Source organism: Schistocerca piceifrons, chromosome 1 (genome assembly GCF_021461385.2).
Source record: "Schistocerca piceifrons isolate TAMUIC-IGC-003096 chromosome 1, iqSchPice1.1, whole genome shotgun sequence".
NCBI lineage: Eukaryota > Metazoa > Arthropoda > Insecta > Orthoptera > Acrididae > Schistocerca > Schistocerca piceifrons.
This window is the reverse complement of record NC_060138.1, coordinates 266498160-266517249: the sequence shown is the minus strand read 5'-3', so window position 1 is coordinate 266517249 and position 19090 is coordinate 266498160. Positions and strand designations below refer to the sequence as shown.

At 38.0% G+C, this 19090-nt stretch overlaps 1 protein-coding gene across 3 annotated transcripts in view; it reads right to left on the bottom strand.

Annotated features, from left to right (window-relative positions):
* LOC124786989 overlaps positions 1-19090 on the bottom strand; it is a 118277-nt gene that overhangs the window by 13276 nt on the left and 85911 nt on the right. For all 3 annotated transcript variants that reach the window (XR_007015966.1, XR_007015967.1, XM_047254305.1), the window contains one exon: positions 4221-4406. Coding sequence is in view for 1 of the 3 variants with exons in the window: in XM_047254305.1 (XP_047110261.1) it covers positions 4221-4406 (186 nt within the window). In the remaining 2 variants the exon portion in view is untranslated. The remainder of the gene's footprint in view (positions 1-4220; positions 4407-19090) is intronic.

Genomic DNA, 19090 nt, shown 5'->3' with positions numbered 1-19090 from the left:
ATAGATATGTAAACAGGCAGATTACGGTGCTGCATTTGGCAATGCCTATATAAGACAACAAGTGTTGGCACAGTTGTTAGATTAGTTATTGCTGCTACAATAGCAGGTTATCAAGATTTATGTGAGTTTGAACATGGTGTTATAGCCAGCACATAAGCAATGGATCACAGCAAGACCGAGGTACCAATGAAGTGGGGATTTTCCATTATTGACTATTTCACGATTGTACCGTAAATATCAGGAATCTGGTAAAACATCAAATCTCCAACATCTCTGTGGCTGGAAAAAGATCCTGCAAGAATGGGACCAATAACAATTGAAGAGAATTGTTCAATGTGACAGACATGCAACCCTTCAGAGCAAATTGCTACAGATTTCAATGCTGGGCCATCAGCAAGCATCAGCATGCGAACCATTCAAAGAAACATCATCGATATGGGCCCACTCATGTACCCTGGATGACTGCATGACGCAAAGCTTTGCACCTCTCCTGCATCCGTCAATACTGACATTGGACTGTTGGTGATTGGAAACATGTTGCCTGACCGGAGAATTCTCGTTTCAAATTGTTTCGAGCAGATGGACATGTACAGGTATGGAGACAACATCATGAATCCATGGACACTGCATGTCAGCACAGGACTGTTCAAACTGGTGGAGGCTCTGTAAAGGAATGGGGCATGTGCAGTTAGAGTGATATGGGACACCTGATATGTCTAGATACGGCTCTGACAGGTGTCACTGACATAAGCATCCTGTCTGATCAGCTGCTTCCATTCATGTTCATTGTGCATTCTGACAGACTTTGGCAATTACAGCAGGCCAAAGCTACACTCCACACATTCAGAATTGCTACAGAGTGGCTCTAGGAACACTCTTGTAAGTTTGAACACTTCTGCTGGCCACCAGATTCCCCGAACATGAACTTTATTGAGCATATCTGGGATGCCTTGTAACAAGCTGTTCAAAAGAGATCTCCACTCCTTCATACTCATATGGATTTATTGACAGCCCTGCAGGATTCATGGCATCAATTCCCTCAAGCATTACTTCAGACATTATTCAAGTCCATGCCTTGCCATGCTGTGGCACGTCCATGCCTTGTCACGCTGCGGCATACGCCAGGCATACCAGTTTCTTTGGCTCTCCGATGTAAATGTCATGTGACAGGAAAACGTTAATAGCAAAAATCTCAAAAAGTTACACACACACACACACACACACACACACACACACACACACACACACAAAAATAGGAAAGTTGCTTTTATGGCTTATTGGTCTATGATTGGAATACTACTATGGAATCTGAACTGTCTGAAATATTGTAATCCTAAATGTTTGCATATTAAAACTAAGTGAAATACTGTCATTGAAGCTACTATCCTCATAGATCCAAGCAAGCAAATTAGCATTTAACAGCCCATTAACATCAAGGTCATTAGAGACAGAGCACAAGCTTGAAATGTTTCAAGGGCAGGAAACCATAATGTCATTTGCCTGGAGTGATTTTGGGAAACCAGTGAAAACCTAAATCAGGATGGCTGGACGTTGATTTGAACAGTCCTTCTGAAGAATGTGAGTCCAGTTTGCTGTCCACAGTGCCACAGTTCACAAATACAACAGCAGGAGACATCTCTCATATCCCATACACCAATAATTCCAGCCAATTTACCCATTCATTTTAGGTTACTTCAATTCACAATCAAGATTTCACTGGCAGTAATACTAAACATTTCTGATTTCATAGAGAGGGGGAAAGAGAAGATGGACAGAGTGAGGTGATGGACCAGAATGGTGAAGGAGATTAGGACATACATCCAATTCCCATACATTTTTAGGAATTCTGAAGTATTGCTGAGTTTGATAGTAAACAAATAAAGAAGAAAATACAGGGTGACACACGGGAGACAGATGGTTTTGAACTGAGTAGTACTGAGGGTGTGGTAGTGGGAGGTGGTCATGGTGGGGATAGTTCTGATCCACACAAGATGCAATTTCATTTACTCAGTCACTATGGAGCAGTGGGACTTGCAACGCCAAGTGTTTGTCTATGACAGTTTTGTGAAAAGTGGTGAGTCTATTATTGCTATGCAGCAATTGTTTCGTGCGCGGTTTAATGTCGGTTGACATGGAGCTGTTCCAGCTGTAACACAATCCTCAGATCAATTGGAAACATAGTGGATAAGAAGCATCCTGGCCTGAGATGCAGAGTAACGACACCATAAAATGTTGAAAAATGCAAGCGGTAGTCAGAAGTCCAGTACGGTCAGCTAGACATCATGCTAGTGAGTTACGAATCAATCGTGAATCGGTTAGACGAATTTTGCATAAAGAATTAAAATTCCCAAAATGCTCATTGTCCAACAACTTGAGGAAACTGATTTTGCTGTATGAGAAGAATTTGCTTACAGAATGCAAGTGATTTTGGAATTGAATGAAAATGAAATTTTATTGATGAGCGATGAAGCTCATTTTCATTTAAACGGGACTGTGAATAAGCAAAACCTATGTTACTGGGCTCCAGAGCATCCAGACCTTAACCACCAGCGTCCTCTACACTCAGAAAAAGTAACAGTCTGGTGTTCTTTTGGCTTTGTTGGCATTATTTGACCTTTTTTTTAAGAGAATTGGGCCACAGTTACTGTTAATTCATTTCGTTACATTCGTATGCTTGAAACATTCTTGAAACTAGAACTAAGAAAACGATGAATCCCTTTCAAACATGTTTGGTTCCAGCAGGATGGGGCAACATCACACACCACAAACACTTCAATGACAGTTCTTAGACACATGTTTCCTGGCCTGATTATCTCACATTTTGGCAATGTTCCTTGTCCTCCCAGGTCTCCCAACTTGTCCGTATGTGACTTTTTTCTGTGGGGGTACCTTAAGAAATGTGTCTATAACCACAAACCACAAAATTTGGAAGAGTTGAAGAATGCAATTATTCAAGAAAGTGCTGCCATCCCTGCATAGATTTTGGTCCATGTGATGGAGGCTTTTGAGAAGAGACTTGAGTCCTGCATTTGAAATGATGGACATCACCTTCAGAACATTATTTTTCACAAATAACATTGCTAACTAAAATGGCAAATAATGAGCTTTGATTTTGTGTAAATAAACATGCATTAATTTTAAAGTTGGCTGAGTATTATTTCACTAAAAACTGCCCACCTTCCATGTGTCACCCTGTATTTGATAACTGCAAATGATACAGGATCTAGAATGAGGAAGAGACTCTGCCTCCAAACATGTAGAGCCACTAAACTATCTCCATGGAAATGTGGAAATAAAGAAATAGTCCATGAACCTGTTTGCTACATATTCTTTTTATGTAGCCCTTCTCTGTTCACATTTTCCTCCAGTCTTAGAAAGAGAGTGCCTTAATCAATGTTTCCAAAAGCCGGAGAATTCACTGTGTTACAATATTTTGCCTGTTGAGAACAGTATTAATGAAGGAATTATGGTCAACTACGAAGGTTCTGCTTACTGAGTGCATGCAGAATGAATAATAACTGAGAGACTACCATTACATCAGGTTTTAGTCTACTGCCATAGGGTGAGCAGGAAATCATCCTGTCAATGCTTTCATTTTAATTTTGCCCAATTTTTTCACAAATTGATTAAAAGTTGTTTCATCTTATACTTTTTAAAATGTAACATCCTAATTAAGCTACAGTGGAAATAAGTGTTATTTTACTAACATTACTTAAAACTTTTACACATAGAATCATTCAATATTGCCATGTTATTTGTGTTTTAAAGCAATTATTAATTCAGATCAACTGTTGTACAACAAAACAAGTACCATCAAAGTTTTTTCTCATGATGCTATGAAATAATACTGAACCATACTCCCTAACCTATGAAATAAACATTAACACTACAAAAGTGACTTAATTATAGCATATATGATGCCCAAAATTAGCTGTCCTAGAAAATGCCTAAGGCTGACACAGAATAAGTTATCCTAATTAACTGTGTAAATGACCACCACTAACAAGTTCCAATAATCACTTTACCGTTTAGATTACTTTCTCAGAAAATTAGTCACTCTATATACCTACTAAGATGCAAAAGTCAAAAACATAGAGTGTTACATTAAAGGTAATATCTTTGTTATATACCCAGTCAGGAAATTTTGACATGTTACCGTATATCACACTGTAGCACTGTAAGGTGTTAATTAATGACAGCGTCATCATAAGTGTACTTACATAGAGTGTTTTGGAGATAACAGTCCCTGCGCTTAGGGAGAGAACGCATGCTAGGAGTAGACAGAATGTTGCTATTAGAAAAGTTGTCGTCATCAGTATGAAGAAGAACTGTGCATTCCTTGTATATACAACACCAACTTGGTCTGCATAATAGGCAACAATCCCCAGGCAGACAGCACCCAGAATCTGTGAAAAAAAGAAAATTAAATCACTTATTGAAAAGCAACAACATGTGAGATGTTTGAGTATATAATACTTTTAGAAAAATAATTTCTCTGGGTATGCGATAACAATATCATCAAACCTTCATTTAAATTTGTGTCATTTGAGGGATATTGTGGTTGCTTTTCCAGCCCACTGCAGATCTATATCTTTTCTTCTAAAGGAACACTTAACAGTTGGCTTACTGTATTTGTTATGCTGTGCATTGTCGAACTGTATGCAATTAGTGAGTGAATATTATTTTCTTCATAATGTCTCATGCTCTTCAACAGTATCTTAGTGTAGATGTAATTTTTATTACATTATGTTGGACTGACTCTAAACACTTGGTACGCATCTTTAGTGGCAGTATTTAATTTTAAAGTGTAATAGTTGGGTAAAGTTATCAAAATATTATGGATCATTATTTTTGTCTAACTACATTTATAGCAATCACTTTGCCTTCATTGGCACACAGGGCGTAGGGCCAGGCACTTAACTCTCATCTCTATTACCTATTATGTACAAATCTTACATCCACTATTCAATGACAATACAATTCACCAGTTGTTTTAGACATCTGAAAATGTGCACTTATCAAATTCTAATTTTCTGCAGTATAAGCATGTATACTATAACTGCTAATGCAAAAATTGTATGTAATTTTACCTCTACTTTACTAAATACTACAAAATGTAGTTGCTGTTAATCCCTTGTGGATTACTGTACTGTCTGAATATTTTATATGGTCAGTATATTTCATATATGTCTGAATAATTGTGAACTGAGTTGGGTAATTGAAGGATTTTTGTATGTAATGTTTAAGATCACCAGGTGGTGTGTCTACCAGGAATGTGGCTTAAGCTTGAACCAGAACATGTGCAGTAGTGATGTTTGTATCTAATATCACAGTGGCACTTATGCAGAGTATGTTTATGCAATTACTTCATGTTAGTAAAGCTGGGTCGATCTGATAATCATTTTAATGCTTCGGATTTGCAACTGTGGTGAGGTGTTCATTGTGCATGCTCTGATACTTTAAGTGATGTATTAGAGCTGTGGCTGGAGGAGCCATAGTTGAATAACTGAGAAATGGTTGCATTTTTTGGGGGCTTGCTGTGATAAAGGATATTTTCATGGTGTAATTTTTCTAGCATGAGCTGGGGGTATAACTACATTTTGTGAAATTGTGCAGTTGGTAATAGACTTTGTCCAACAGAGTGGAGCACAAATTGATTGTGTTATTGTCAGTTGTAGGCAACATTTGCTTTCCTGTACATTTAATGTGAACTTGCGGTGCGGGCTTACAGTCTACATATGTTGTTAAATTAATATAGCACATGACTAATGTGAATTAAGTGAATGTGTAGCTCCATTGACAATATAATTTAAGTGATTACCCAGGGATTACAATTTAATCTATCTTAATTGTCATTAATGCAACTCATATTTAATGAAATTTAAGTCCAAGTTTTTTGTCTCAGTGCTTTGCCAAATTATACAGAGTTAATATTGCTGTGGTGCCACATCTGGCACAAAGTATTCTATTTAATTAACTGCTGCTTATGTAATGACTATTAAGGTTAAATATATTTTACTTAAATTATATGGATATGTACTGGAGGTGCACCTTAAATCAGACAATGTTTGAGTGGTGTTTGGAGAAGCATTGTAATGTTGTCATACGAATCTTTAGTACTCAGTGATGAAATGTCATGCATGATCCATGGACAGTATGTCAAAATTGTTATTTGCTTTTCTTTTTATGTCACTGCTGTTCCCTTTTTCATCTGCGAAAATTTTTGTGAGATAAAATATGTTCAAAAACAATATTCACTCATGGCCTAACCTGGCCGTACCACTTGCCTGTTCCACTACAGAACTGATGGCAGCGATCACAAATAGTAATTTTTATTTGTAACTATAATTATTGTTCTTCTCTATGTTCCTTCCGATCAATGTCAGATTTTACAATAGTACAAAAATGTCAGCAAAAGTAACTGTCAAACTTATAAATGAATTTGGTAAATTCGAATCTGACGTTGAGGATGAAAGTTATCTAAAGATGAGGTTGATCTGGTGCATATTGACTTCTAATAACCTACAAAAACAATTGTGAAATGGAACTGGAGTAATGTAAGTTTAGTCACAACAAACATGTTATTAAATAAAATAAATAAATATGTTAAGCAGCATGCAAGCATACATAAATTATATTTTCTTTCAAATTAGACCTTGCTGAACTTGTCAAACAATTTTAAAGTGTTTTTGAGATGGGTTCAAGAAGTCTATAGTCTAATACAGCCACAATCTGTGAAACATGAAGAAGACAATATACTATCGCTTAAATTTGGACCATATTTTACTTCTAGAGTATAAGTAAGGTTCCTAGCACTTCAGTTGTATGAACTTTTACCATAATGTCCATGCACTTCTGCTCTGCCTGAAGTATGATATACTTTTTTCTGTCAGGTTAACTCTGTTATTGTTTTGAGGATGTTCAAACAAAAAGGCAACTTTCTGTACTGGTAGCTTAATGTTTGTCATCATGGTTATGAGCCAATAAATAAACACTATTAAAACTGGTGTTTATTTTAACTGTTCTTGCTCCTCAAAAAACAATCAGAGAATAGCTGTGTTTGCGGTGAGGAACTTTTCATGAATTAAACTTTCAAGTAATGTGTTTGTATTCTTAATCATTATGTGCCCTAAATGTGTCAAAGTAATCACTACTGCGACATAGTAAGGTAAGATTGGCAACTGAATTATTTTGCACTGTCAGTGGTTGTTTGCGACCAAACAATGGACTATTCACATACTATTGATATCATCAATGGTTTCCATGCCAAACACATGTTGATGCTACATCATAACAGTGGCTTGTGCTGGGAGGAAGTCTATGCATGTGCACTTTCTCTTGTGAGATTTCAGTCATTTCAATTTTTTGTGTGATGTATATGCAACTTTTAAATGAAGAAACAGTAGAACATTTGCCTTAACAGATGTAGAAAACTATACTCAGGCCCGTGTGTTCTCTACTAGTGTACAGTTTCAGTTTGTTGGTTTGGTCTCCTATTCTTGAAACCTGTCAGCAGTCAGCAAAGACTCCCCCCCCCAGCCTCAGCCTCCTGCCCCACCTCTTACTCTACCCATCACTCATGTTAAGCGGTAAACAAAAACTATTTTGGTCCCATCATGGAATGTGCTCAATCATGCATGTATTTCATGCTCAAAAGGTTTGCGATTTAATCATCAGGGTGTCCTACAATTTTTAGTGTCAGTTGTCACTTTTTCACCTCTGGCAAAGATTTGTGTACATTAAAAAACTGATGTACAATGGGTTATAGCTAATATTAAACTATTAGTGCTCTTATGACTGGCTAAATCAGTCAGTTCAATGGTTGGGGGAAAACAAAGGCATATGACTTCCAACAAGAACAAACAAAATAAACTACCTTCAAGCCAAGGACAGCTTCAGTTATTAACAAGAATGTTCCACTCCACTATATTTCAAATCTGTCAGGCCAAAACAGCCTGACAATAGCTAAAACATTTTTTTTATTATTTTTTTTATGCTGAAGAAATCCTTCCTGCTGTTTGGGTAGGCTTCTCAAAATAAAATGGTGGTGAAAAGAGAAAGACACCAATTTTTATCTGCTTACAATATGTGTTTATGAGGGAGAAACAGCTGTGCTGATAAATATTTCAAAGAATTTTGCATTAGTGTCATGTAAGTTGCTGAACAGTCGTAAGTGGACTACCTGTACCTGTCTTTTAAAAGGTGAAGCCCACTGTGAAAAGACTGAGCCTAGTGAAGCAGAACTCTATGAGCGGTCATCATGCCTAAATGAAATACTCTTACTCAAGTGAACTCATAGTTAAGGGCTGTAGTGGAGCCACCCAAAAGATATATATTAAAATATGTCTCAATACTGAATTAAGGAATTTAATTGTCAGGGCACTTCACCACATGAATTTAAGTAATGACATATTATTTCAGGAACTGTTAACAATGAGTGATGTTTCTTGAACAGGTAGTAGCTAGCTTGTCTTAAGGCTGCACCTTTAAATGCCTGTTGACTCCTAGTAGATGTTAGGGGACAAGGCTTCTAAAGAGTACAGAACTTATGGGACTCCTAAAGGCTCTGTTTGTTCAGCGAGTTCTTGCGAGTTTTATTTTCTAGCAAATAACTGTAGCATACAGCAAGTCTGAAAACACCACAATATAAACTCATTGTGCAATTTATTACACAAAAATTTAAAACATGAAATCAGCATGAAAGTGATGCCCTCAGACCATATATAAACATCAACCAATAACAAAAACAATGGAAAACCAGACAGGGGTATATGCACAGTTTCAACAGAGCAATGTATGGTAGCATGGTTAGCCATTGATGTCACATCCCCTACATGTTAGCATAACAAACTTTATTAAAAATGGTGCAGTCTGCAGATCTCTTCAATGTTGGTCACACTTGAACTGCGTATTTTCATAGTATACAAGCATAAATATGAAAACCAGCGTTCTCGGCATGTTAGCTTTGCAAATACCTAATTCAACAGTGGGAAGCTTGGTTTGCTTCTTTCAGCCAACCACAGTGCAGGATCCATGATGTCGTGGAACTTTACCATTTTGTCATATGAACTCATCAACACCATAGACTGAACGCACACAAGAAACATTAAACATCTCAAGTTCAGAATCTAAAACACAAAAAAACATTAAGCATGCAATTCCTAATATGCATCACATTAGAGATTTCTCCAAAACACATCATGTTTAGTACAGTTTGTTGTGGTAAACTATAGGGGCATGTGATGTCAGCAGCTAAATATGCTATCAATAGAGTTTTTCTTGTAGTTAGCTTTTGGTGTTATTTAGCAGTTAAATATGAAAAGAAAAGGAAATACAGTTTGGAAACATTTGGCGAGTCCTGACACATGGTTCGGATTGGTAAATGTCACAGCCTTACCCAATGTCAAGACCAGTAGTTGCACCTACTCTTGCTTCTTTTGTCTAATTGGATGGTTTTAAGAAAAAACTTGATTGTGGGCCTTTGAGAGGTTGGATAAACCAGTAGGACCTGGTGACTCAGTGGCTCTAGCAAATAGCAACAGCAATTAGAGAAATATTCTCACATCCATAAACCAGGTTCTAGATGACCATGTAGAACAGATGGGAACCACAAGTAACAAATTTTGAGCAAATTAGTGGCAGACAGTACAGTCTGCCACACAAACATAAACATCTGGAATACCAGAAGTGCCCCTGTTAACTAGCTATTGGGAATCAGTTTCTTGCTACACGATTACCTACGCATTGATCAAGAGTGGGATGGGTGATGGTCAGGATTCACCCCCCCCCCCCTCCTCAAAAAACAAAAAAGCAAAAGTCTTCTACTAATCACTGATGTAAACAAATTATTATGATTACACTGAAACATTTTACATACGTTATTATTGATATTATTAAGATTTGTGGCATACCAGAAGTGGCGGCAACAGCAAATTATTCTGTGATGGCCGCAGGAGAGGGGGCAGGGGGAGGAGGGGAGCAGACAACGAAGACCTGTCATATTTCATTTTTTTCATATTTCATATTTATTTGCCTGTAGACAACTGTTATGTTGTATAGGCATTGTCAGATACAAATGATTATACGTAAGGTCAGTAGTTACATAGTTATACAGATTGTGGTACAAATGATTGCACAAAAGATAACATATGGTATATGATTATACAAAAGGTCAGTATGGTTGTATGAGATAAACTGCAGTTTCTTTGATCACAATCACATTTATAATAATAGAGAATCATATTTTTTCTTGTAGGAACTCACTTATGCTATAGATTGATTTCTCTTTCAACCATGTCTCTACCACCATTTTAAATCTATTCTCATGCAATTCCCTCATTCCATGTGATGTATTGTTGTAAAATGTTTTGCCAGCATGTAAAAAATTATTCTGGATTTTACTCAAATGTGTCCAAGGAATGTCTAATAAGTTCCTATTTCTGGTTTCATATGAGTGCACATCTGTCCTGCTTTCATACATGTGGGTATTCTGTTTGGCATGCATAAGTGCTTTAAGTATGTATAGATTGGGAACTGTAAGAATTTTGTGCTCAATGAAGTACTGTCTGCAAGAAGTTAAATTGCTCACACCAAAAACACATCTAATGGCTTTCTTCTGCCAGAGGAAAACATCTTTTGCCCCAACAGTTTTTCCCCAAAGAAGTATTACATAATGCAGATGAGTATGAAAAAAGGCATGGTATGCCATAAATATGCACTCCTTACTGACACAATCCTTCAGTTTCCTAAGGAGATATAGAACTCTTGCCAACTTACTGCACAGCTTTTCTGTGTGGGTATTCCAGCACAATTTGGTATCAAGATAAATGCCTAGAAATTTTACTGAATGTCTGAGTTCATTAGGTCCACCATTAATATCTCTAAGGGAAAAGAGGATGTGTTCAGTTTTATTTTTATTTAATGACAGTCTATTTTCATGGAACCAGTGAGCTGCCTTTTCCATCATGGATTTGTTCATTTGTTTGACAAACATTCACATCATTATGTGACATGATAAAAGTTGTGTCATCAGCTTACATTACAGATTTATATGGTAATGTGTTGGGCAGGTCATTCACATACACAATGAATAAGAAAGGTCCCAGTACAGATCCTTGTGGGACTCCATATTTTACCTTGAGAAGGTCAGATTTGTTGTTTGAATTTATATAGATCATTTGGTTTCTGTTTGTCAAATATGATTTCAGCAGTAATAGTTCTGTTTCATTTATTCCATATTTTTCTAGTTTCTTAATTAAAATGTTATGTGAGACAGTGTCAAATGCCTTGGTTAAATCAACTTAAGTTGTATAGGTATGTTCCCTATTTTAAAAACCTTGTAATATTGATAAGACAACTTCCTGAACTGCTTTTATTTTATTGAGAAGCTTGTGACTCAAAAAATTCGTTTCATTGGTCTTTCATTAATTTTTCAGTAATTTTAGATAATATTGGTACTATTGATACAGGTCTGTAATTTTGGGGTGAATTTCTGTCTCCCTTTTGTATATGGGCAATACAATTGTCAGTTTAAGGCAGACTGGAAATGTTCCCTCTGTAAACATCCTACTGATTAAGTAAAACAGTGGAATGCATATAGTGTCTATTATTTTCTTCATGGTAAAATTACAAAAACCACGTATGTCCTCAGTTCTGGAGTTGCTTAGTGATCTGACTACATCCAGTATATCCTTAGGATAAATGGTTCTCCATTCAAATTTTGGCAAGTCTCCTGTCAACTCTCTTTCCTGCAATTTGGAAAGTCTGTCCTCACTATCATCTAAATTACTTTCATCTGTCGTAGCTAATTCTCCAGAATTTATGAAACTATTATTTAGTTCAACTGCACTTAGAGGAACAGGTAACTTTTGTGCAATTAGCCCTGTTTCTGCTTTAACTATTTTCCATGCTGCTTTATGTTTGTTGCTAGACTGATAAATATAGTTATCATTAGCTTTTTTCTGTGCAGAAATGATTTCTTTTCTGTACAGCTTTTTTAAATTGGCATATGAGTGTCTATACTCTCATGAGTGTCATTTCCCCCTCCCCTCACAATATATTTCGCACCTGACTAGCGTGACTAATAATGACACTGTAGTTTTTCACATATCTCCAGTGGTGATGCAAAATGTGAACTAGAGGGTGGAATGGCACAAAATGTACCTGTTTTTTAAACTAAGTATTAATCATTTACTTAAATTGGCAGCGGTTACTTTTAACAGAACATCAGTACTTGTATGATGTTTCCTTTAATGGTCTGCTTTTTTTCTAATGTTTAATGAAGCAATGAATCTATGTGGTATCTAGGTCCATACCGTACGTTTATACGTTGTGTGTCGTGCAAACAGGTCAGAGTGGGCCTCGATAAAATGATGACGCAACTGGCCGCAACAAAACAAGGCAGTGTTAAGAACACACACTACAGGGTCGTGGAGAAATGGAGCAGGGGTGGGAGTAAGAGCTCCCTGCCCTCATTAAGGTGATTGGATAGAGTGGAACGCCATTACCCTAACAGCTTTGTGAGAGCTTGTTGCTGAGAACTGGAGGGCAAATCAGTTGCATAACGTGCACGTTGCGGGTCAGTTCGGTGGGAAACGATAATGCTAGAACACTTTCATCTCTGTCGTTCGTGAGTTGCATATAAAGAAATACCATCATGCCATAAATTTTGATAAAATGATTTTCAGATACTGAGACAAAACTGCTAGGAATCGCTTCAAGTCAACCCAAATGACAATCTGTGTGATAAACCACATGCACATCCAGCACAATGGTGCTGCTAATCGTTCGTCGAGCTTTCTGTAGATGTTTACTCGCAATTAAAATTTTAATAAAGTTATAAAGTGCCTGGCGGATCTCTTAAAAAATTGTTCTCTTACTGGATATTTGTGGACTAACAACTTGCACCGTGTCAACAAAACTAACAAACACCAGAATGCATTACACACACTTCTTGTAGCGAATTTCGTACTGATACCGAAAATTAAATATTGCTGGTGGTTTTTCATTGATACAATTCCTATGAAATTCGTTCAGTGTTACACAGTGTCATTCAGCCCACTTCTATGTAAAGAAGAATAATTTTTCATAGCATGGTTAAATATTTCTGTGATTGTACAATAAATTATTGAAGTAGTGTTGACAAACTGCAAAACGTTTCCAGGGGTTAATCAATCTTCAGTACTCACAAATACGTTAATTCTTGTATATCAGACTATAAAGTCATAGTCAAATCTCTAAATGACATCTATTTGACTTAGAGTATAATTTTCGCTCCATCTGGGACATCCTTGTCAATTCCATACACCCAACCTCACTCATAACTAGTTTCCTGCACTTTACAGTATAGACATGGCTTTAATTTCAGCCGTCCTTATCGTGCAACTGGTACCATCACTCGTCTGCACGGTAGTTCCACGGGGCTATAGGGGACGATAAAGACATTACACACGACTCTCACTCAAGAAGATGCATTAAAATCTATCCAGGTGATTTCTGTAAATTATTTAATGCAAATGTTGATGTTGTTCCTTTGAAAAGGACATAGAGCATTTCTTTTCCTACATTTTTCCAATCCGAGCTTGTATTTCGTCTCGTATTACCTCGTCATCGGAGAGTCTCAGGCTTGATTCCTTTTCATTGGTCGTTACGGTTCTAAACGTGTGAGCAGTGGATTTTTGCTGTAGATTTTCACCTCGTCTCACTTTCTGTCCCGCGTACCTTTGGTACTTCACATTATCTGTGTTTAAGAAATAGAAATCATCACCTGAAAGGTTGGCCTGAACGTCATCGTCTTTTGCTAAACATTGTTCTATTACAGGTGTAATCCCCAGTATTTACTGCGTTCGGAGAACAGACTGTAACCTTTAAAGTCTAGTGAACGGTGATTTAGCCAAAGCTGGTAGACTATTATTATTCGGCTGCAGTTCGCGTGGATCAGAGAGCTAATAACTGGCTCAAGTATGTTTTGGTCAAATAAATGAACTTGCCGCAGTTATCTAAAGATGGAAAAAAAACTGTACTGTTTCCGTGCAAGCTGGAAGATTTACTCTCGTGGCATGTTTAAACTTAAATTGCAGAGGAAATAGCGAAGCGCCAGGCGGAAGTTATTAGCGCTGTATGTTTGCATCTCAATGGTCAGATATCAGAATTTGTGTGTGTGATAGTGTATTTACAAGAAGTTATAAGACGAATATCAGCAAAAGCGAAGCAAGGGTACGGAATGTAGTCCACTATGATCAGGCGATGCTGAGGGAATAGATTAGGAAATGGGACACTAAAACTAGTCGATAAGTGTTGCTATTTGGGTAGCACGATTAAGTGATATTGTCGAAGTCTGGAGGATATAAAATGCAGACAGGCAATAGTAAGAAACGCTTTTCTGAAAAGGATAAGTTTGTTATCGTCGAATTTAAACTGAAATGTTGCATTCTCTGAAGATCTTTGTATGGAATTTAGCTTTGTGCGGAAGAGAAAAGTAAACGACAAACAGTCCAGCTAAGAAGAGGATAGAAGCTTTTGAAACACCAAACTGCTGAAATCACACTAGTTAAACCAACTTATGCTAAGAACAACACACACGCACCCATGCCCGAGGGAAGACTCGAACCTCCGGCGGGAGGGGCCGAGCAATCCGCGCCTCTAACCGCGCGGCACAGAACAATGCTGAATATTGAGGGGTAGATTGAATCACTAATTGTGAGGTACCAGATCAATCTGGGAAGAAAAGAAATTTATTGAACTTCGAGACTAAAAGAAGGAATCGATTGATATGATATATCCTGAGGCACCAAAAAACCGTCACTTCAAAATTGATGGTAACAGACGACAGACTAGGGTGAAGAGCCCCATTAAACCAGTCTTCGGACTGACGACCTCAACAACAAAAAGTTAGTGCAATTGGATTTCTACAAGCCAGTGACATGCAATGATAAATTGTGACTGTCTCGCGGGTTAAGGTGAGTTTAGCGATCATTATCCCAACGCATGGATCACGACGTGTATTTGCCTTCAGAATATCACTTTATCAAGGAGAGGGGAAGCCGACTTTTACATAAGATGTAACGAGTCTTTTTCACAGTTCCTATGAAAAAAGTCAATAGATAGATTTCATCGTGGAAGTATTGTGCAGTTCTTCTTTGAACTTCCCTTTTTTTAAATCAATGCGCCGCAGAACTACGTAACTCTTCTGGAAGAAAGGATATTACGGAGAAATGGCTTAGCCACATCCTGGAGGATGTTTCCAGAATGAATTTTCATTCTGCAGCGGAGTGTGCGCCGATATGTTCTTGTTCCTGTCACGTTCACACACAGCACTTTAAATCGTTGCCTTTAGCGCCCTCCTACAACGGTCCAAACCTGCGGTGTTTTCATGCCACATCTGCTGAGGTGCTCATTTTCCATTTGTGCACTAACAATCGCAATGATAGCGGAAAAGAACTTTGCAAACAATAAGATTGTTTTCAACCACAGACACGTCCACAAATGGCCAGAATCTACAGTCTGTCACACAAATTAATAGGCCAAAGACTGAAAAATTAAGAACTGTTTGTGATATGAAGTTGGAAAAAACTGAATTTTAATATAATAATCCAGGATTGCATTGAAATTAGATAATTGTTGATTATTCTGGGTAATATTGCAATCACGAACTGTAGCTGCCAAGCTGTATATGGAATATTCCATAATTTACTTCGTTGTGAAAGTCAAGCCTTTGATGTATGAGGGGGAAGGTTGGAAGGGAGACACACACGGACTTGAGAGCGCTAATGCACTTGATTGTTTTGGAGACCTAATCCGAGGTTTGCTGCCAGCCTGCAATTATGCTGTAATAGACACTGAGCAAGGCTGTGGACATGAAGATTTACGACTCAACAGGACATGGACGTTGCTGATTCCGGATGATGTTGGCGAACTCATCATTATTCCGGAATGTTTTAGAAAGGTGTTTTTTTTTCTTTCTTTGGCAAGTGCGTGTTTCTTTTAGTGTGGGGAGGGAGCGAGTTATCCATAAGCAAGGCACATTACTGACAAATGGCTCTATTCGTAAGATGACGTGTCTGAGCATGCCATACAAGCAAGTGAAGTGAAGCACTTCAACTTCTGCTCAAAGTTCCCAGAACTCATTGCACGCAGGTGATTCCGAACATGCCGACACCACGCACACAACAGCCACCACCAGCAGTTTCTCAGAGACACGCACTCGAGTCCACTAAATCACACTAATAAAGACTGTCTGCCAATGTTCCGTTTGTTTCCAAGAAATCTCTAACACCTAGCAAAGCGACCCTGATATTATCATCAATAGGACGTGCATATTATTGTTTTCTTTTCGAGCTGAGGTTCTGTGTAAGGATGTTAATTATCACAATACCCTTATAAAATGTACTCGTGGCCCAAACCAGTAATTTTGTACTAATAAAAGTAATAATAAAAAGTAATTGTATTCCAAGACCTGTGACACCTAACACTTTTAGTTTTATTGAATAGAAATGGCAAACTCGAGTGCACTGTTTATATTTTTTAAAAAAATGATCATTCTCAATAGGCTTCTCAAGACAAAGCATAAAAGAATCCCAATACCGAATCAATAGTCACGTCAAGTATGTCTAAGAAAACGCGCACTATAAGCCTTCATTTCTATGGTTTGGTATGTTATACGAATGATAGGCCTATTGGGTCGCAATGAACTAACGAAAGTGTTTGCAGATGCATTTCGAGCTCTTAAATGTTTATGTGGAATTTTAGTAAGGGAAATGTGGTAGTCTTAACACCCCCTCGAAATAAGTCACTCAGAAAGAATGATGAGTAAAAACTAGATCAGTTGAGAAGAATAAGATCGGAAATGGAATGTCAACTGAAAGAAATCAAGGAAAACCTGCATCAGAATCGCTGGAACTGGTCTGAACCCAGCACTTCCTCTACACTATTGGGCCACCTCGACAGAAGGATCTGCATTCTTCTACTCCAGTGATTCTGACTTCCAACGAACTGTCGTAAGACCCTGGCAAATTGAGTAGAGGAGACAGACCGTCGGAATTTATGTGACACCACACACGCAAGATGTCTGCGGGATTCATGGCGTAAAAAATAGAAAACAATGGGAGTGTTATGTACCAAGTACGACAGATATGTGAGTTACATCCTTTAATTAGAGTGTTTTATTATTTATGCATGTCCACTTTTGAAAATCGTGTACATATTAAGGAGATTTTTTTTTCGTTTCTCCTTCATTCTGACATGTTTCGCGCTCGCATGGCACCGCGGACAGTTTTCCTTAATAGAAAAAATTTTGTAATCTTAGTCAGAACTATTTGTTGCGTCGATCATTTTAATTTAATTTAATTTTTTTCTCTCTTTGCTTCAAATAAAATTGTAAAGTTTTAGATTTAATTCACTCTTTCTACAGAACTGAGCTAAAACTCTGAACCACGACGTGAGTGTCGACTATGACAAGTCACGATGCAATGCAGTGAAATGGTCGCGTGCCGCATGTAAACATGGGCGCTTGGCGTAATTGTGGACGGAAAGCAGTGACCTCGATGACTTCACAGCCGACCGCACACGCCGAGGTAGGTGTTGTCCAGTTCTCGGCTATTTTTGGCAATCTCTGGTGCTTTTCCTTGGCTTTACTTATGTTGTCTTGGCTTGGCCACTGTCGGCAACAGAGCTAGCTGAACCGCATCAGAGAAATTGGATTGTATGGGAATGGCGACTCGGCTGTTACCTAGACGTGTGCGAAAAGTAATTGGATGTTATTACATTCATGTGTCAGTGTGGGACTATTATGCCTTTCGGTAGCATTTATCGGTTTCTTAGATTATTTACTTGTAAGTTTCTGATTAAAGCGTACAAACTCGAAGGAAATTTCGTGAGCACCAGTAGTATATGGGCTTCACACGACGTGTCTCGTAGGGCAGCAATTTCGCGAGGGAGAGGAGGGTGGGAGTGTGTGTGAGAGAGAGAGAGAGAGAGAGAGAGAGAGAGAGAGAGAGAGAAAGAAAGAAATGGGCAACCATGCTATATGAAGCTATTTGGAAACAAGCTTGCTGGCTGCGGTTGAGCATGCCTTTTATCACCACTTTATTTGGTAGCTAATAACAGTCCACTAGTTGTTGAAAATTTCGTTTACGTGTTTCGGACGTAGCCTATCATCAGAAAATCATACAAAAGTATTGTGTCTCATAAATTCAGTTTAACATACGTGAGAAGATGACAAAAATGTGACAAGTTTCTGTATTAATTTAGTGACATTATTGATATTGGCGAGAAATTTACGAAATCAATGTTCCCAAGCTATTTATTGAGTAATAACTGGAAGGCGTTAATGGTTCTTCATTCGGTACGGACAATGCTGCGAAACTTATTTTGTGGCAAGCAACCCGACTGAGGCACATCAGTGAGTTTCACTGTTACACCGCGAACGGTTGTAAGATATCACTAGTAAGAGTTTTCATACTTCCGGGAACTAAGCCGCAGATCTGTATTGCCACAGTTCCTTTTCCGGGAAGTTAAGTCATAAACGGCATTGGCCGCGAACAATGGCTGCTTTTGATAATGGGACGGAGAGCTGCCGGCAGCGGGTTCTATTGGCCAACTTATCCTGAGATGTGCAGGACTGAGAAACACGTACTGTGACCCCGGGAAAAGTCGGCGAACTCCGTATTTCTGCAAATGTTTTCTTCTGTGCAAAATCGCAGCTAGTTCAGCCAAAACAAATATGGAAGCGAAATATGCAAATTCTTTCGACATCTTTTCACTTGTTTCGTAAGGCACCTGACGAAAACACAAAAAATGGCAAAGCTGTAGCCTATATGTGCACTCGTCGAAGTTGGTCAAAAGTATCTTATGTGTACTGACTTGTCAACAACTACACGTATGAGAGTCTTATGAGAGACCCGAAGAATGAAATTTCTAAGCAGTTTCACTTCGCTGGAATGGTTCTATGTTTACGACAGAGCTCCTTGTTTTAGAAGAAGCATGTGGCATGTTGTGACCGAGGAAAAAAACTTAACAATTTTGTACGCACGCAATATGTTTAAATAGCTAGAGTAAACCCTATTGCCAATGAATTCTATGTTGAGGGTGGTCA